We start from the raw sequence: 18,773 nt of genomic DNA on the forward strand, positions 1-18,773 counted from the left end.
TTGTGTAGTTACGTTAGCAAAGAAAAATCTTAAGACAGTCATGAAATAAAATTCGGCTATCGAATATTTCGACTCAACGAAACTCGGCTTGTCGAAAATAAAAAATATCTATTTAGTTAGACGAGAATAAAGATTCTTTTCGATAAGTCAAATTTTTCGACTCATTAAAGTTCGACTTATCGAAGTCTTACTATATTAAAAAAAATATCGATATACGATTGGTAACGTAATTATAATGTACTTCGCTATTTACCAGGACCTTTTTCACCCCCAGGAAATTCACCCTTTTTACCAAATTCCACTGCAATAAATGATTCAGTCTTGAACTGTTAGATCTTTTTCTTTTATTTTTTTCTGGAGGCAACTTATTCGAGAAAACTATTTAAGGTTTTTTTTTTTAAATTATTTTAATAAAAATGTAAAATACTCAGAAAAATAATGTCAAGAAGTTTAAACAATGCTTCAAAATGAAGTGTTGAAAACAATATAGTCAAAGTGTTGATTCGACAGCAATATAACTATGCAGTAAATGTAGTTTGAACTATCGGTTTTTAAAGACGCATGAATAATTGAATTTGTAAAAACGACGAAAGTTTCAACAAAAGTTGAAACTAAGTATGTACTGCTTTCGAATTCCTATTTTTGGCTCATAAATGACTCCGTAGAAGTTATCCGACCTTTGAAGATAATTGGAATGAAACATGAGCTCTGGTCACAGTTATTAGTTGAATCAAATTCCCACAATTGAATTCACAGGCGACTGGTGCCCTAAAAATGGAGGGGGGGGGAGGGGGGCGGTGCCTCTGTAGCTGGCCTTTTATTTTTCAAAACAAAATTGCGCAATCGAATTTCAACGTCATTATTCAAGGGATGACTTTGAATTATTCGGGACACAAAAATCACACAACACACACACGGGAAACAATCACAAAAATCGTGGGTATCGCCACAAAAAAAAAAAACTACTTTCTTCCAATTCAAAACTAAAGTTCTATTTTTGTGAAATAAAACATGAGAAAATTATAAAACACATTTATTAATTAAATTCTTTGCTGTTTAAACACGTGAATGGAGCAATTTTATCTTTCTCAATCGATCTTCAATTTTGATCTTTGAAAAGGGGCAATGCCGTTTTTTACTAAAGAAAGTTAAGGGTAGTTTTCCCCCTTGCCCTCCCCCCCCCCCGTACGAACCGCTTATTTTTTAATTCCCTCATCAGTAGCTGTAGATAGAAAGAGTGAAAAAAGCGCACGAAATGAAGAGAGAGAGAGAAAAAGGGAAAATGCCATGGAAAGAAGTCATCACCAACAGGTTGTTCGGGAGAAAAATACCTGTAGGGATAAACCTGTCGCGGGATAGGGAAAAACGTTTTTACCTGGCTGGGTAACTCAGGATCAAGCATCTCGACTTCGCAGTATTGGGTTGCGGTACAGGTTGTTTGGTGTCTGTGTGTGTTGGTTGGTGGTTTCGTGCATTTTTCGTGTATTTATTTGTTCTCTGTCCCTCATTTCTCCCCCCTTTTGACACTCTGGCGGTGACCCGGGTGGTGTATGAGCACCGGGGGCTAACAGGTGTTGCATCTATTTAATTAACATTTCCAAAAATTAACTGATTCCCTGGTGATGGCAAGGTATCTGGTGGGGGTTTATACGGTTACTGCGGGGCTACATGAAGATGCACTCGGCAGCGATGAACAAGAAATTGTGCTGTTTTCGTGGGTGGTGGTGGATCTTTCTAACACAAAGGTAAGGAAATATTCTGTTTTGCCTGCTTTTGTTCAATCTTCTCTTAAAACAGGGTTGTTGCCGATCCAACTTTTAATTGAATCTCTCATTCCGACAGAAACTTTCTTAGTGTTAAGCCATACGTCAATATCAGATTTAACACATACTAATGTTTCGATTTTAAAATGTTTGATTGCTAAGAAAAGACATAACTTAGTATCAAATTCATCCAAAGCAGCAAAAGATGGGCTGTGGCGCAAAGAACGTGTGCCGTCTTAGAGTGACAAAAGCAATCACTAGTGATCCCGTCAGTTGGGTAAATGAGAAAGTACTAAAAAGCCTACTCACTGAAATCACTTAAAATCATTCTTTCTTAAGCAATGTTCAAAATTGCACTTGTATCAGAACAAACTAGGGCTCAAGTTTATCCAAGAAAAGGCATGTGATTTGTTCACAACTTTTCTTTTGCATAAAAAAATAACATGTCGATGCACGATGTGTATTACGTTTTAATATTTCACGTTCTTTTAGATACATGTCTGGTATTGATCGAGTTGAACAAACTTCTCTTAATTTTGAGGAGCAGTATTAAGCCCTAGTCGATACGCTTTAATTTTAGTTTTTAAAAACATTTCCTTATTATAATATAGTGATTCACATACGGTAAAATTTTCTTACTGTAGATATGTTAGCTATTTCCCTCTTAAACAACATTTTTCGTAAACTGCAAGACGTTGTTTTGTAAAGTCGTTTGCATGAAAATGTTAAAAATGTCAATATCTTCAGTCATAACGATTGGAAACCTCAAACCATTGAAAAAAAAAACTATTTTTATGTATGTGTGTGATGGCATCTTATGTGATATGAGGGAAAAAAATAATTAAAATCATTTTCACAGATCAGGTATGCTTCGTGTTTTTTTTTTTTTTTTTTTTTTAAGTATTATTTGATGATGACTTATTCAAATATTTTAGTGTAGTTGACTATGTAAAGTGAAATAAAATCTCTCTTTCATCAGCAAATCTACTTATCAAACATATGCGGTTTAAATTGTCTTTTCTTACTATCAGGCTTAATCATGCGTAAATTAAAAATGCAACTCGAAGACCCTTTAGTAAACACCTTCGGCATCCCTTAAATCACATGCTGGAAATAACTAATTCAAAATATTCAAATGTGGATTATTTTTTTACGTCACAGTAATTTTTGAAAGTGAAGCATGAAACTGAAGAATATTTAAAACGAAATATTTTTTCAATCGTTAGATAAAAAAGATAAAGAACATATTTTGTCATAAAAAATTTTATAGCACGTTTGTTGGCTCATCAAAATGGAAAAATTTATCTGCATTGAAAACTGAAAAATAAATGAATGAAATCAGTGATTTTTAGCTAAATCGATTAGTTATATACTGTTATGATACCTATGAGTTGGAACACAGAAATTAATATTAACGATAAATATTGATTATATTTTGCTACAACATATATTGAAGTTGCTACCACATAGATAAGCTCTTCAGACGCTTTGCTATGTTATAGTAACTACCTTAAACGTTAGTGATGTAAATTTCAATTATTTCTTTGTATGTTTGATTCATTTCGCATTCCTATTTTTATTAGAAAAACATAATTGCATTCAAAATAACATTAAGTGAGCAAAAACTTAAAGAATTTAAGAAAAAAGAATAAAAAATGAATTATAGAACTAAAGAATTAAATTAGAGAGAGAGAGAATTAAAGAATTAAAGAACTCACAATGCTTTATTTCTGGCAACATCCCTGTTTAAAGCACACTAATAATTTTCTACTGTAATCCAAATGGTCACTTTTTCTTTTCTCTCTGAAATCACACACGACTGAACAGCATAAAATGGCACCATCCTAACCTTAAGTTTAGGAATAAATTGCCACAGAACATGAGAAACAATCAATAAAGAACTTTTCTTAAGTGTGCAGCATTTTAATTTTCATTCTGTGACAACATTCCTGACAAAATTGCATTCATATTTTCATGGATATACAGCAATTAGGCAACAGCATAAACAAATTCTGAGTTTGAACTCCTCTTGAACGTTATTTTCATGAACAGTTGATCATTGATGTAAGTTCTAGAGTTGTTCAAAATGTCCAATTATGCTCATAATTCTTTACAACTTTAGTTCTATATTTTTATGCAATTTTTATTTTCTGGAAAGGTGTGCTACGTTAAAGAAAAAAAATTGATAAAATAAAATAAATACTAGATTAAGTTATGTAATGTGCAATACAGTAAAAAATGATTCTGCGGTTTGAATGTGTCCTTTGAAAATTAACATTGTGTAATGTTTTTGCTTTATGTATTGTAACTTGTTTCAAGAAGACTTCTAAAGAATGAAGCTTCTAAACATAAAAACAAATTAAGGAGTATCTGCTTTTACAAATAAACGTACGGCTAATTTCACTAAACCGAAATAAAGTGATGAAAGAAATAAACACGTCAAGAAGCACAAATTTCAGATTTGTGCTTTATAATCTGCCAAATAATCTGCAATTTGTGCTTTTTGACGTTGTTATTTCTTTCTTCACTTTTCAGCACAAAGTTATTTATTTATCTTACCGAAAGAAAGTGGTTTTTAATTTTGTTATTGCGAGAAACATCTATTAAAGCACACTTTTTTTAAAGAGAGAAGGCGAAAATGATTTTTCAGTAATAATCTGAAATAATTCTGAGTTAAAAATTGGGAAATTGAAAATTATAATTGAGATCTTTAATTTTAATGTTTAGTCAAAATTATGCGACACTTTAACATTAAACGCTTTTGTTTCTATATTGTTAATATATATAGTTCCGTTTTTTTCTTCTTAATTGCATGCACAATATATGACAACAGAAATGCAATTTATTGGTAAAAAGATCTTCCGAATATTATTGTAGGGATGAAAAGCAATCGCATTACTCAGGTTCTGTGAAAAATGCAAATACTTTTGATAAGAAAATGCGAAATGAAAACTAATCTAGTCAGCTGTTAGTTATCAATGTACTAGACAAACGTACTCCAAGTTTGAGAAGTTTAACATTTCTTTCAAGCATGAGATCCCTCAAATTTTATTTTTTCCAACTCAACTTTTTCATACCAAAATGTTAAATTAGATTAGGGACAAGATATGAGATATATTGAACGCAAGCAATTATTAAATTTCATAAATATATAATTTAATAACATAAATGTTCAGGTTGTCAGAAACTGGACTTCGTTTTGGTTCCTCTAAAATAAAATGAAATAAAATACATTTTCAAGTTACTTTACTCAAAAAATAAATAAACAAATAAATAAATAATAATAAATAAATGCAACTGAGCCGAAAAATATTATGTTTTTGGGGACACCTCTCGTTTGATTATGGTAGCCGCTCTTTTAGGAATGGAATCCAAAAGGTTTAGCAACATTTCTTTCATTATTTCATCGAGCCAAACTTCATTTCTTGCTTCTTCAACCTTCTTTCATACTTTTGTACTTAAAAAAGTTAATTTTAATTTCAAAAGTACTATTTTTGGTGACTTAACTTGAAAAAATGATAGATAGGGGAGCCTAAAGCCCAAATTTTTGGGAGAGCGGAAATTCTCATGTTGCCCAATAGAACTCCAAATTTTGCTGAATGATAAAATATGTGTGAGGAAGTCGGGAAGGTATCAACTCCCTAATTTTGTATATAAATTTGACTCCATTATATTACAAAAATCAATCAAAATTTTTAACATCACACATAACGTTGATACACCTCAAGAAGTCGTCGCTCAATTAAATAAAAAATCTATTGAACACGATCTCGTGCGTCTTTTACTTTTCAACAATGAGGTGTTGCCATTTCGCGCTTTGTGTAAAATGAAATAAATAAATATATTTAACAATTGAAATACATTATGAATATGGATGAGGTGTTGTCTTACATATTACTAGAGATGATCATTACGTGGGAACATTCTTAATTGAGAAGGGCACCCTCATGTGCATGCACAAATAAGTACATCTAACAAAAAGGTTCACACAGGCATTTAAAAATAGCATTATTGCAACTATGTCCCCAAAATTGTAGAATCGCCAGACAAAATGTGCCGAATTAAGAAATTTTGGGAGATCACAGTGACTTCCCGTGACTTCCCATTGAGGCGTTCCTAATTTCACAAACTTGCAGCACTTTTGTCCCGTAGTGTAAATTCACAGATTTATTATGTTTCTCCGCATTTAATGCTTAAACGGTATCTATGCAAAAATGAGAAAGACAAAAATAACTCTAGAAAGTTCGGGAATCGTTGTATGTGGTAAATATGTGTGAAAATGTAAACTAGTTATGTGTATTTCGAAGCGAAAGTAATAGCGTAGCTTTGTAAAGCAGTCATCTTTTCATGCGTCTGAATAAATGTCGCATGCTGAAAAATCTGCTGTTTCCCAGAAAAACAAGCGAGAGAGGAGAGCAGGGGGCTGTTTGTTTTGACGTAGCGTTCATATAAAAACGTCTGGATTTAACACAACGGACTGCTCCCAGCAACACGCGAGCGCGAATTTGATTTAGAAGTTTAGCTCTGCTCTCGTAGTTATTATCCGTTTCAGTGTTTTGAATATGGGTTCTGCTTCAGTAGGGGACAATGGGGTTAGTTGTTACGAAATTTTTATCATTCTTTGCGTAAAAAATTATTGCGAATAACTTTATGTAATATACTTTAAAGTTTGCTATAAATATTGTACGTTCGTAACATATTTTTTAAAAAAAGGCTTCATCTTAAATTCTATCTTAGAAAATTGTAACAACTTACCCTGCAACGATATATGTTGTTATTCTGACGGGGGTAAATTGCTGCATGAACTATTTTAACCGGTAGTAATGAGTGTAGTACATTTACATAATATATAATGCATATTTGTTATTATTTTGGAATTTCTATAGACAGTAAATATGGTTTCCTTCTCTTGGGACGTTTTTTCTTTTAGTGCATAATAGTGGTTTTAGTAAATGATAGAATGTGACTGAAGTTTTTCACACTCAAAAAGAAATATATTCATGATTACTTAACACTAATACTGATATTTGGTACGTAATTTTTGAAAAAGTGCATTTGCTGTATCTTACTCCAAATCGTAGAACTTTATTTTTTAACTAACTGGGATTTAAAAATTCCAGTTTTCACTCAATCCAAAGTCTTAAAATATGATTTAGTAATGTGTAATGAATTTAATACGTTTTGCTATTGTAAAACTTTAATTTATAACAATTGAACTTTTTCATCATAAAATTCAACTTTAAAACTTTCACTAAAATAAATAACATTTTTAATTTTTAAAGGCTGATTTTTCAGATTTATAATTAACTTATCCGTTTAAGCTGTTAATAACATTATATTTATTTCGATCTCTGTAAATTACTAAACTAGACCACTAGACTGATTTGCATGAAAACATGTACAGCGCCTCAATTAATGAAATACGACACTAGTTTGATAATTTTCTAAAATTCGACTTAAAAAATTTTTTCAGACAAATAAGCTGTTTCCTCAGATATGTACGTTCAACTTTTGTTCATTCTTTAAAATCATAGAAATCTCCACAACATTTTGTCTATTTAAATTTTCACAATAATCAGAATATTTCTTAATTATTTGTTTTGTGAATGTCCTAAAAGCAGGCTAAATAATACAATAGTACAAAATCTCCTATCACAGTTCTGACGTTTTGAGTTTATTTATTAAGAGATTTTTTGAGCAATCACGATTGCTTATTGTTCTCACTTGACTGTTTTTGGCGTCTTTTGATTTTTCCCACCGCCACCCTCCGCACCATCACCGTCGACGGGCTCTTCACGATGCTGCTCCTATAACGAAAGCCGTCTCCAGGTTGCATCCATGTCCTACACACACGCGCATATACACAACTACACACACACATACAAACACATACACACACATACACCTCCACACACCTACACACACATACAAACACATACACACACGCATACATAGACACCCACACATACACACACAAAAACATACACACAGATACACACAACTACCCACACATTCATGCCTGCACACAGACACAAACACATATGCCTACACACACATACACATAACCCCTACACACAAACACATACCCCCACACACAAACACACACGCCTACATACACACACTCGTGATTGCGAAAAACATAATTTGAATTCAAGATGTCAAAATTCAAATTAATTTTTTTTTCGGTGAATTATATAAATTTTAATTTTTTAAGAGGATATTTATGCGACGGATATTGATTTTTTTAAAAAGATGATAGTAAATATTACCTTTATGATGCTTGTAAAAATTGCGGATTAAATTCTTCAGAAATGAAATGGCAATGATTTCTCGCAAACATATGAAGAGGAATAAACGTCACACACGGTGAAAGTTTAAAATAATAACTTCAATCGAGCAGAGTTATTGAATATTTTAACTTGTAGTTTATTTTAAAGAAAAAGCTAACAATCAAAATAATAATAATAACAACATTGCCCATTTTTCTGTTTTCGCTAGTTATAAGGGTAAATAATTTGAGAGCCAACTGCAGGTTTTCTAGCGGTCTGCATTTGTAACATGTAATTAATCGTTGGTTTTCAGGGAAATCTTGCGCAAATAAAAACTGTCATTCCCATGTTGACTCAAATCTTTTGAATCATGAATAGTTACGTAATATGCTCTGTTTCATAACTTCTCATGTTGCAATCAGAATATTTATTACTACGCAGAATTATTCAATTTAGATTTTTTTTCTCCACTTATTTTATTGAACTGGGGCTTCGTACTTAGGAAAAGAAATCAGTCGATAAAGTTCGTCGGTCGCTTTTCGGTTAAGGACAAGTAAGAAATTTAGTTTTATTTGTATGAAAAGAAAAAGTCGCTTCTAAAAATAAAACTTGCAGTATTTTAAGAATGATATTAGTTGATTACGATATTAGTTAAGAATGATATTAGTTAATTATGATATTAGTTAAGAATGATATTGGTTGCTAAAAAAGAATTGTGTGCAGTTTTTGCTGACAATGTATTGATTACTGTTCCACGGGAGTCTGACATAAAAAAAATTGCTCATTATTTGCTATAGAATGATAATTAAGATATTTTGTGCTTTTTAATGTAGTATTTGACTAGTGACAGAATTGTGCATTTAAACGCAGCCATCTATTCTAGTCAGGAAAAAAATACCACTGAAGATTAAAGCATATAACACAGGTAGTTTTCAAAAATCGATAGGGTCTGGTGGGGGAAAGTGGTCAATGGGGTAAAGTGGTCATACGTTAAATAAATGGCTATAGCTTGGAAATAAATGTTCGAATGAATGTAAAAATTTTATTTTAGAGTAGGGCAGTTAGAAACTACATTTTGAATACAAAATTTTACAACTGGCAAAATTTTATTTGGTTAAAAAAATATTTTGCATGAATATGAAATTTTTTAAAATCTAAACACCTATTTTAACTTCCTTGGAAAATTTTGTTTGTTAGAATTAGGAACAGATTGACTGCACAGGAAGCTTCCTACATGTCTCAAGAACTCTTACTCGTTAGTAGTTAGCTGAATCTATTTTAGGTAATTTTTCAGAACAATTTAAGTAAGATGGGGTAAAGTGGTCATAATATTAGGCTTAACGAATATTGTTCTTCTAATGTCACTTAATCTTTAAGTATAAAGCAGATACAGATTAAATATTAGTTTTACTTAATATTTATTGTTTTTAAAATAAACGGGGTTAAATATACGAGTATATGCGTATATATACGCATAAATGCTCGTGTAGGCACGTACATAGGCATATTCACATAAATGCGCCAATAAATACGTATATGGGTATGTCCAAGTATTTTTTTTTTATCCATACAGCTATACATTCTACTATACACGTATATGTTCGCTTATACTCGTATATACATGAAAACTTATATACTCAGGTAGACATGTAATATACGCGGTCGTACTCGAGTAGACACTTAGCATAAGAAATACAAGTATACATGATGAGTTTAAACTCTTGAGCAAATTATTAAAAAGTGTTAGAAGGGAGGATAAGAAGCAAGAATCGTAAGGAACATATGGTCACAAACACAATGCTGACGCGCTACATGCATGCAAAGCCAGAAACTGATGGATGCAAAAAAAGTCACAAATTTACTACACAAAGACAATTTTACACAACATTTTAGGTCTCAAAAAAGTTTTCAAGAGATTGATGAAATTTGCGGCCTGCAGCTGTAATACATGTGCCTTTCAATCACAAAGCACTCTCTGTTGCAATAACTAGACTTTTGAAAAACTTTCATCAGCCTCTGCGCCTTTGTTGCGATGCTACTACAGGCCGTAACTTTTAACAACTGCTCTAAATATTCTTAAAAACTAAAATATTAGGTAAATTAAAATTTGTGCAACAAATTTCTGCCCTGCTTTGCATCCATCAGTTTCTGGCGTTTTATGCATCTAGTGCGCCAGTGATTATAACTTCCTTATGATTCTTGACTTTTTATCCTTCTCTCTCACACCCCTTTGATTTTTGCCCAAGAGCTTAAATTCACTCTGTAGGCCGACATGCGTATATAAGCGTATATTCTCGTACTGGTGTATGCATGTAAATGAACGTTATACGTCTATACAGGTATATGATCGTGTTTACGCGTTTACATGCAAAAATACTTGTGCTTCCATATTACATATACGTGAGTAGATACATACCAAAGACGCACTGGATGTATCCACGAATTAACTCGTGTATACCCGTATATGTATGTATGTACACATATATGCGTATATACGTCTACTATACACATATATACTCAAGTATGCACGTATTTTCTCGAGATACAAGTGCATACGCCCATATGATGTTCGTTTATACGCGTATATACTCGTATACACATGACACGTGTATACACGTGACACGTATGTACTCATGTAGACACGTATACACTCCTGTAGGTAATCACGTATACATGCTTTATGTACTCGTATATATGCTTATATACTCGTATACACACTTATATACTTGAGTAGGCACGTGCATGCATATATCTGATGTATACATGTATCTGCTCATATAGGTATGTGTTTACTCGTGTATAACACACGAATATATTCGTGTATGCACACATGTACTCGTGAATATACTTGTAACTATAAAAACAACCGAAATATACAAGTTTTAGGGTTATTTAAAATGGTTTTGCATCTATTTTTAATTATGACCACTTTACCCCATGCTATGACCACTTTCCCCCACCCCATGGGGTAAAGTGGTCATAAAAACATAGGGAAAAGAAAGTGCTATAAAACTACTAAAATCAATGTTTTTCTTCCTAAAATTCAATGTACCGTGTTCTTTAATAATGCAATGTAAAATAACAATAAAAAAAATTTAAGTGTTTAAAGAATTTGTTGTATTTATTATCCACGTAAGTTGAAAACCTGCGATTTTATGACCACTTTACCCCACCAGACCCTACTCATTACTCATATTGTAATATTTTGTTGTAAGTCAGAAAATATTTTTGTTATTATAAAACAATTAAGCTTTTGTTTTTAACATTTTAAATACTGATTGAGATCTACTAATATTTGGTCAGATATTAATTTTGTTAAGATTTAGATTACTTGTATTTTAAATATTTTGTACAATTAGTCAAGTCGGGGAATGTCGGGCAAAGTGAAATGGTTAAGATGACTAAGTTTTTTCAAAATGAACAAATCGGAAATTTGTTTTGAAATTTACAGTATTTTAAGAAAGGACATTGTATTAAAAAAAAAAAAAAAAAAAAACTTGCGTTGAAACAGTATTTTTTATTTTTTGCAGTAAGTTTGAGTTTTCAAAAAAAGATGGAAAATTTTCACTTTTTTTTCCGTGGGGCAAAGTAAAAATAAAATATTTTTCTAACGAAATATTTTCAATTTGATTTTAAAACAAATTTTTGATCAAAATAATCAGCAAATAAAAGGTTGAATGAATAAATGAAAAGATAATGAAACAAAAAAGGAATAATTAAATGAATAAATCAATTGATATATTGAAGAAAAATAAAGGAGAGAGTAAAAGAATGAATGAATAAGAAAATAAGTGAATAAATGAATAAATACGTGAATTACTAACTGAAGGAATGTAAATTAATTTAGTAATAAATGAAAATGTAAGTGATTTAGGTAAAATGATTCAGTGACTAATTGCACAATTCATTTAAAATACAAATACTCGTAATCTCAATATTAACTAAATTTTTACTGCATAGAATATTAGGAGGTCTTAATTAATATTTCAAATGACAATAACAAGAATTTTATCATTCTATAGTAACAAAAATAATTTTTGAGTTACAACAAATATAACAATATGAGTTCCATTTTTTAAAAGTTGCCTGTATGACCAAATGTACAGATGCTTTAATTCGCAGTGCTCCATTTATAACTAGTTATTTTGTCATTCTCTGTAGCGTACATTTCCCAGACAGCTGATATCTAGAAAATTCTTCTAACAATTAGTCTTCACTTTGTTGTAACTAATAACTAAATAAGTTTCAAGATATGATTGATCATAACGTGACATTTTGGTTTATGTAAAAAAAAAAAAAAAATACAGTAACTCCTTGTTATATCGCGCTTGTCGGGAGACAACAAAAAAGCGCGATATATCCAAAACCGCGATGTAACCGAAATCATAAAAAGTAACGAATTAACTATTGTACAAGTTGATGAAATGTGCACCTACAAAAATATAGGTTATTTTCAAATTAGGACGGTTTTCTTAATAAGAACCAAGGGAGAAGAAAAGGGATGTAAGGAACCATTCATTAACTACATAAGGGTCTTCGGGGGGGAGGGGGTAGGAAAAATCTCTACATACCCTTTTTGGGGGGAGGGGTGTCAAACCCATTCTTACGTAATATTTTCCAAATCGATATTTTACGTTAGAAATCGCGCGGTCAAGTGGTTTGGCAGGCATCATATTTCATTTGCATCTGGAAGGTAAAAAACGTATTAGGATGAGCTTTTTTTTTTTAAATTTGTTTTGCAAAGAATGAATAGTTTGAAATATAATAAAAGAATCGTACTGTGTGTGGCATGATTTATTTTGAATTAGTATCGCATCGTTTCCAAAAAAAAAAAAAAATGTCAAAAAAACATTCAGTCTGCATTCCAACTTCTTAGTAAATATTTCTTTACAGAAAAAGGTTTAATTTAATAATAGTGATTTAATAACAATTCCAGTGATGTAAGATTCGTTACTTTATTATTTTAAAATATAAAATGGAATCATACGTAAGAATTGGGGGTAGGGTTTGAAAAACTTACGTACCCTTACATGGGGGGAGGAGGAGTCAAAAATTGCCAAACGTAATTAATGAATGGCCCCAAAATGGACTTTTTAAAGTTTCGACAAAAAGCATTTGACGTTCAGATCCTAGGTAGGCTTTCATTGATTTTTTTTCAATAAATTCTTACTCTATAACGGCATACCAGGGAAACAAGTTCTATCTCTTCCCCCGAAGCAGAGTACAGGTTCACCTACCATTTGTACAAATTATCTTGAAGTTTTTAATTTTTACACTTACATCTTTTTGCTTCTCACTACCTCAATTAATCGTTTATAATAAAAGAAAAAGATATAGTTAAAAATATTTCGATTGTTTTTTGAGGAATACGAATCGAAAGTTACAGTTCGAATGGCAGCGAATTTGATGTACAGAAAACATACCAGTTTTGTTCAATGATTGAGAGAAGAAGAAAATACTTTGTATGTGAAATATTTTATTTAGCTTCCTGCGATGTCAAATGTAAAGTAACCTTTTTATCACTTTTATTATACTTGGCCTGATTGTCACGGAAAAATTTGAGACCGGCTTTTGCTTATATCTCAGCAACTAGACCACAGAGAGACTTCGGAATTGTGCTAAATGATTTGCTTAATTACAACGTAATGCTGAAAAATTAAATTTTTTTCAAAAAAATATTATTTCGGTTAGGATGGAAAACAGCAAATTTCATGTAATTTCCCCATCAAATGTTTAACTATAAAACCCATTGTTGCAAATTTTGTTGCCTTACAACAGTAATATTCATAGTAATCACAATCAAATTTTTGAATCAAGGCTTCTCAGGAGCAAGCATGAAATTTATCCCCTATCATTGCTTTCTTAGAATTGTTATCCTCATCTGTACCAATAATCGAAAACGGGGCTAAGTAAATACACATATTAGGATCTTTATCAAGAGTAACTTGTATGTTGTGAAATATGAATTAGTTTCTCAAACCTTTCATATTTAAATGGTTCTAATTAAATTAACACACAAACAAATCCTAGAGGGGAACAAGGATTAATTTTTAGTGTCAAATAACTTAAAGTTTTAGACACGTAAACAGTCTCAAGAGATTGGGATCCGATGAAAACTTCGAGATAAAGGAATATTCGAGTTATAAGATTTGAAGTATCGAAATTCGACAGCATGCAGTTTTTTCCCTTTAGTGTGAAGCATTTATATGAAAAAAAAAAGATGAAACTTTGTAATGGTAACATTATTCTATTTCTGAAATACATTTACACTAAAAAGAATAAAGTAACAGAATTTTTAAAAAGATACTAAGTTTTTTCATAATGTACTCAAAAGGACAAAATAACTTTTCTGGATCAGAAAGGACAATATTTTAAGTATTCCTGTATTTCTCAATTATTCCACGAAAATGATTCCATTAACGAGGAAAAGTGCGGCTCTAGTCATTCCAAACCAAACTTTCACAGAAAAATATGCATGTTTCAAAACTCAAAGCTATGACAGAATGTTAGATAATGATAAAAAATTCTCTACTTAACTTGAACCGCACGTTTCCTCGTTCGTGGAGTCATTTTCTTGGAATAATTGAAAACTACAGCAATACTTAAATATTGTCCTTTCTGACACAGAAAAGTTATTTTGTCCTTTTGAGTGCATTATGAAAAGTGCTTAGTGTTTTTTTTAAAGTCTGTTATTGTAAATATAATTTCTCGGGAGACAAAGGAAAAACGCGATACATCCGAATGAGTGATTAACGAGAGGTTTGTACTGTTAACAGCTTTGACACAATACTTCGTTCCATTTCATGACCCCCCCCCCCTCTACCCCTTTCTCTTTTTTTCGAACTGTGAAAATTTACTATTTACCGTAATGTTTCACATTATACTACCAAAAACATTACATGGGACGCATATCACCGCTTACTTTCAAATGTTATTCTAATTTTGCTATTGATAGTGATTGTCTTTTAAGCCGTTTTAATCTGCAAGACCTTCATTTTCACACCTATTAGTCTTAGATACATACTTCCAATGCGAAAATTATCAAAATCAGATGCAGGGTTAAGGTATTGAAAGTTTGAAGCAAAATAAAAATGAGTCAAAAAATACAAAATTTAACTTTTTGTACGGGCCCCAGGTGCCCTAACTTTATATTTAGGGAAATAATCTCCATTAAAAAATAATTGCAACACTACACAAGAAGTTTGACATTTGTACGGCCAATATTCACCGAGATATGAAACGCAGCGTTTTCTGACTTATACCACTTTACATTCGCTGTCAATAGCACATTTGGGAGGAAATATAGCAGATAACAAGGGTTTAAAACTATATGTGTGCAAAGAGTGGTTTTTCAAATGGATCGAGGTTTCGCAGTGTGTTTTTGCGTATCATGGTATAACATTTGCATTTGTTTTCTAATAGCAATGAAAAATAAAAATACTTAAGTTTTTTCACTTCGACAATCTGTCATTCCTCTGAAAGTTCCAATTTCATCTTCTGTATGGTCCCTTAAAACTTTGAACTCGAACATCTCCTTGAGTTTTGGTCGCACAAATGTGAAGTTTTTTTTTTCTTTTTTTTTCTTTTTTTTGTGCGTTTGTTCTGTTTTTCAATGTAGATTATTTCCCTAAATATAAGTTAGGGGACTTAGGGCCAGTATAAAAAGATAAATTTTGTATTTTCGATTCATTTTTACTTTTACTTCAAATTTTCAATATCTTAACCCTGCTTCAGATTTTGAACATTTTTGCAATTGGAAGTATGCATCTAGGACTAACGGTTGCGAAAACAAAGGTTTTGTAGATTAAAACGGAACACCCCGGATATTTAGTGCCACACATATCATAAAAGCTCTATCGTAATCAAACTGATAAGAATTAACCAAACCAAAATGCAGTTACTCCTAATGTATTATTTTCTTAATTGATATGCAGAAATCGTATTTAGCCTTCATTTATAAATGAAGTCAAATTGACTTATGTTACGCTAGATTTATGTGTTTATGGTTTCTGTTTCATTAGTATACCTATTTGAATATCAATTGACTAATGTAAAGTTCATTATATTATTTTTAATAAATTTTTTAAGGTAATATACGAAGAAATTTTATTCAGTACTCGCGAAAGTCTTACGAAAAGTTGTAGTTTCTACCTTTTTTTATTTTTAATTTTATAACGATTATTACAATAATTATCATTATTTTGCTATTAATTAGATTTTCTTTAGTCGGTTGATTTGTATAGCTTTAACTTTCAAATCAGAGGTGATGTTTTCTCCCCCACATTGAACTACATTTTAAACTTCAGTAAGCAGTTTTAAAAAGAAAAAGATTTTCCCGTCAGTTAACACGTTTATCAATTTCAAATATATATATATATATATATATATATATATATATATATATATATATATATATATATATATATATATATATATATATATATATATATATATATATATATATATATATATATATATATATATATATATATATATATATATATATATATATATATATATATATATATATATATATATATATATATATATATATATATATATATATATATATATATACACATTTTTTTAACGTGCTTTTGAATGTTTTGGAACACAAGAGAAGATTTTCAGACATCGGAGAATATTCTTGAATTGTACTTTCAGAGGAACATTCTTGAATGTCAGAGAACCTTAAATTTTCTATATACACTTTTGCTTACCCTTACACATATGCCGGGCTTGCAAAAATAGTTGTTATTTTCACGCCTCTTTTTTTTCTATTTTAAAATTTTATATTGTATTTAATTTCATTATTGTATATTCTTTGATAAAAAAAAGGAAAGTGAAGTGGATTATTTAATATAACTCCCTTCAGCTTGATAAAATCATGACCCAAACACGCTTATTCAGTTTTATTTGGCGTCTGATGTGTTGATAAGTTTTAGAGCTGCCTTACTTCCAAACATTTGTTGATGATTTATGCTGGAAAATTCATATACACTCTAATGTGATACGGGTTGTCACAGATTAAAAGTTAAAACGAATAGCCACATAAATAGACAAAAAGTGCTGAATGATTCATCAACATGAAAATGTTAGGAATATACTATGATAAAACAATGATAAAGGAAACTCATTCATGAATATAAAAAATATATATAAAGTTTTAAAACAGTGGCAGAGAATTATTCATGCATTCGAAATCCTTTAGATCATAGCCGTAATTATGTCATCGCTTCCATCCATTTTCATGAATATTATTTATTTTAGTTTTAACATGTGGTAATGCGTTTCTTACATATAAAAGAGCAGAGGGAAAAAAAACGAAATATCAATCTTTCATGTTCGAGAAAATCACGTTCCATCGTTATGCAATTATACCTTTATTACAATTTCTTTCAACGCTTCTGTTTCGGCAATAGTGAAAAAGGGGAGGAATTTCAGGAAATCGATTAAAAAACTAGTAATTAAAATGACTCATCGTATGCTCCGCACATGTGTACAACAAACATTTTAATGCGTTCTCACATATGTTACGAAAGTAACATAATTACTTCGTTAAATCATAAAAAAAAGTTCGATAATTTTCCACCTGTGAACCATCCTCGAGTAATGACTTCGATTTGTTGCCATTTCTGTATTCTATTTAATCTGATGAAAGAGTTCTTTCGAGTATACAACATTGTTTGTGCTATGAAAGTAAAAACTCAAGAAGCATGTGTAACTAAACACCCGGCTTTGTGTTATCGCTGAAGCATAAAACGATATCAGTCTCAGTAAATTGGTGTCGGAGAGAATGTTTTTATCAACACATGTCGGAGCTATCATTTATTTTGAAAAACATTTCTGAATCTTCTTCTGTCTTATAATATTTGTCTTATATTCGTTAGGTAGTTTCACGATTTGTTGAATAAAGGAAAAAATAGCTTTTATATGAGAGTAAAAACTTCTAAGTAAACAAATATTTTTAACATTACTTATCATTTTAAAGGTTTTAGTGGAGCAATAAAAGAATAAATAAGTTAATTAATTAATTTTGTATGAGAATCGATAAATGAGTGATCAAAGTAGTGAATGAATAAGAAAATAGAGGAATTAATGAAAAAAATAAATAAATTTCTAAATGAAAGAATGTAAATGATCTCATAAATAATTTATTATATAACTGAATAAGAAAGCAAAATGATATAGTTTATTTTGCCTCGCGTGTATTTGACCAATTAAACAAAACATTTAAAAATAAATAAGCTTAATACTAATTCAATAAATACTGCACTAAATTTTAGTAGGTCACATTTACTTTAGTTAGGTCTCAATTAATATTAAAATGTTAAAAATAAAAAATAATCATTTTGTAATGACAAAAATAACTTTGAAAAAAAAAATTGCTACAAAAATCCAAACCTCCCTCAAATGTATTGATTTTTTCTGGAAGCTTTAAGTATGTAATAAAAGAAAAATATTTTGCTACAATGTGTTTACAAATCTAAAGCAACTTGTACACAATTATTATGAACATATTATTTCTTCAAGCACAAAATTTTTATTGAAGGTTTAAGGCTAAATGTATTGATTTTTCAGAATAAATTTTCAGTAGCAAATTTGACACATTTGTTACACGCCCTCTTTCTGTTATTATTTTAAAGCGTTCTTTACACTTCTTCATCTTTTTTTTCTTGTAGTGTAACATTAGCTTTTGACTGCTTCCCGTAAATCATTAAGTTTCCGGATAGTTTAGACA

At 30.6% G+C, this 18,773-nt stretch overlaps 1 protein-coding gene across 1 annotated transcript in view; it reads left to right on the forward strand.

Annotated features, from left to right (window-relative positions):
• The first annotated feature begins 1,430 nt into the window (after positions 1-1,430).
• Positions 1,431-18,773, forward strand: part of LOC129232853 (RNA-binding protein fusilli-like) — a 130,437-nt gene continuing 113,094 nt past the window's right edge. The window contains exon 1 of the mRNA XM_054866989.1: positions 1,431-1,745. Within this exon, the coding sequence (XP_054722964.1) occupies positions 1,623-1,745 (123 nt within the window). The 5' untranslated portion in view covers positions 1,431-1,622. The remainder of the gene's footprint in view (positions 1,746-18,773) is intronic.

This window comes from Uloborus diversus, chromosome 1 (assembly GCF_026930045.1).
Source record: "Uloborus diversus isolate 005 chromosome 1, Udiv.v.3.1, whole genome shotgun sequence".
Taxonomy (NCBI): Eukaryota; Metazoa; Arthropoda; class Arachnida; order Araneae; family Uloboridae; genus Uloborus; species Uloborus diversus.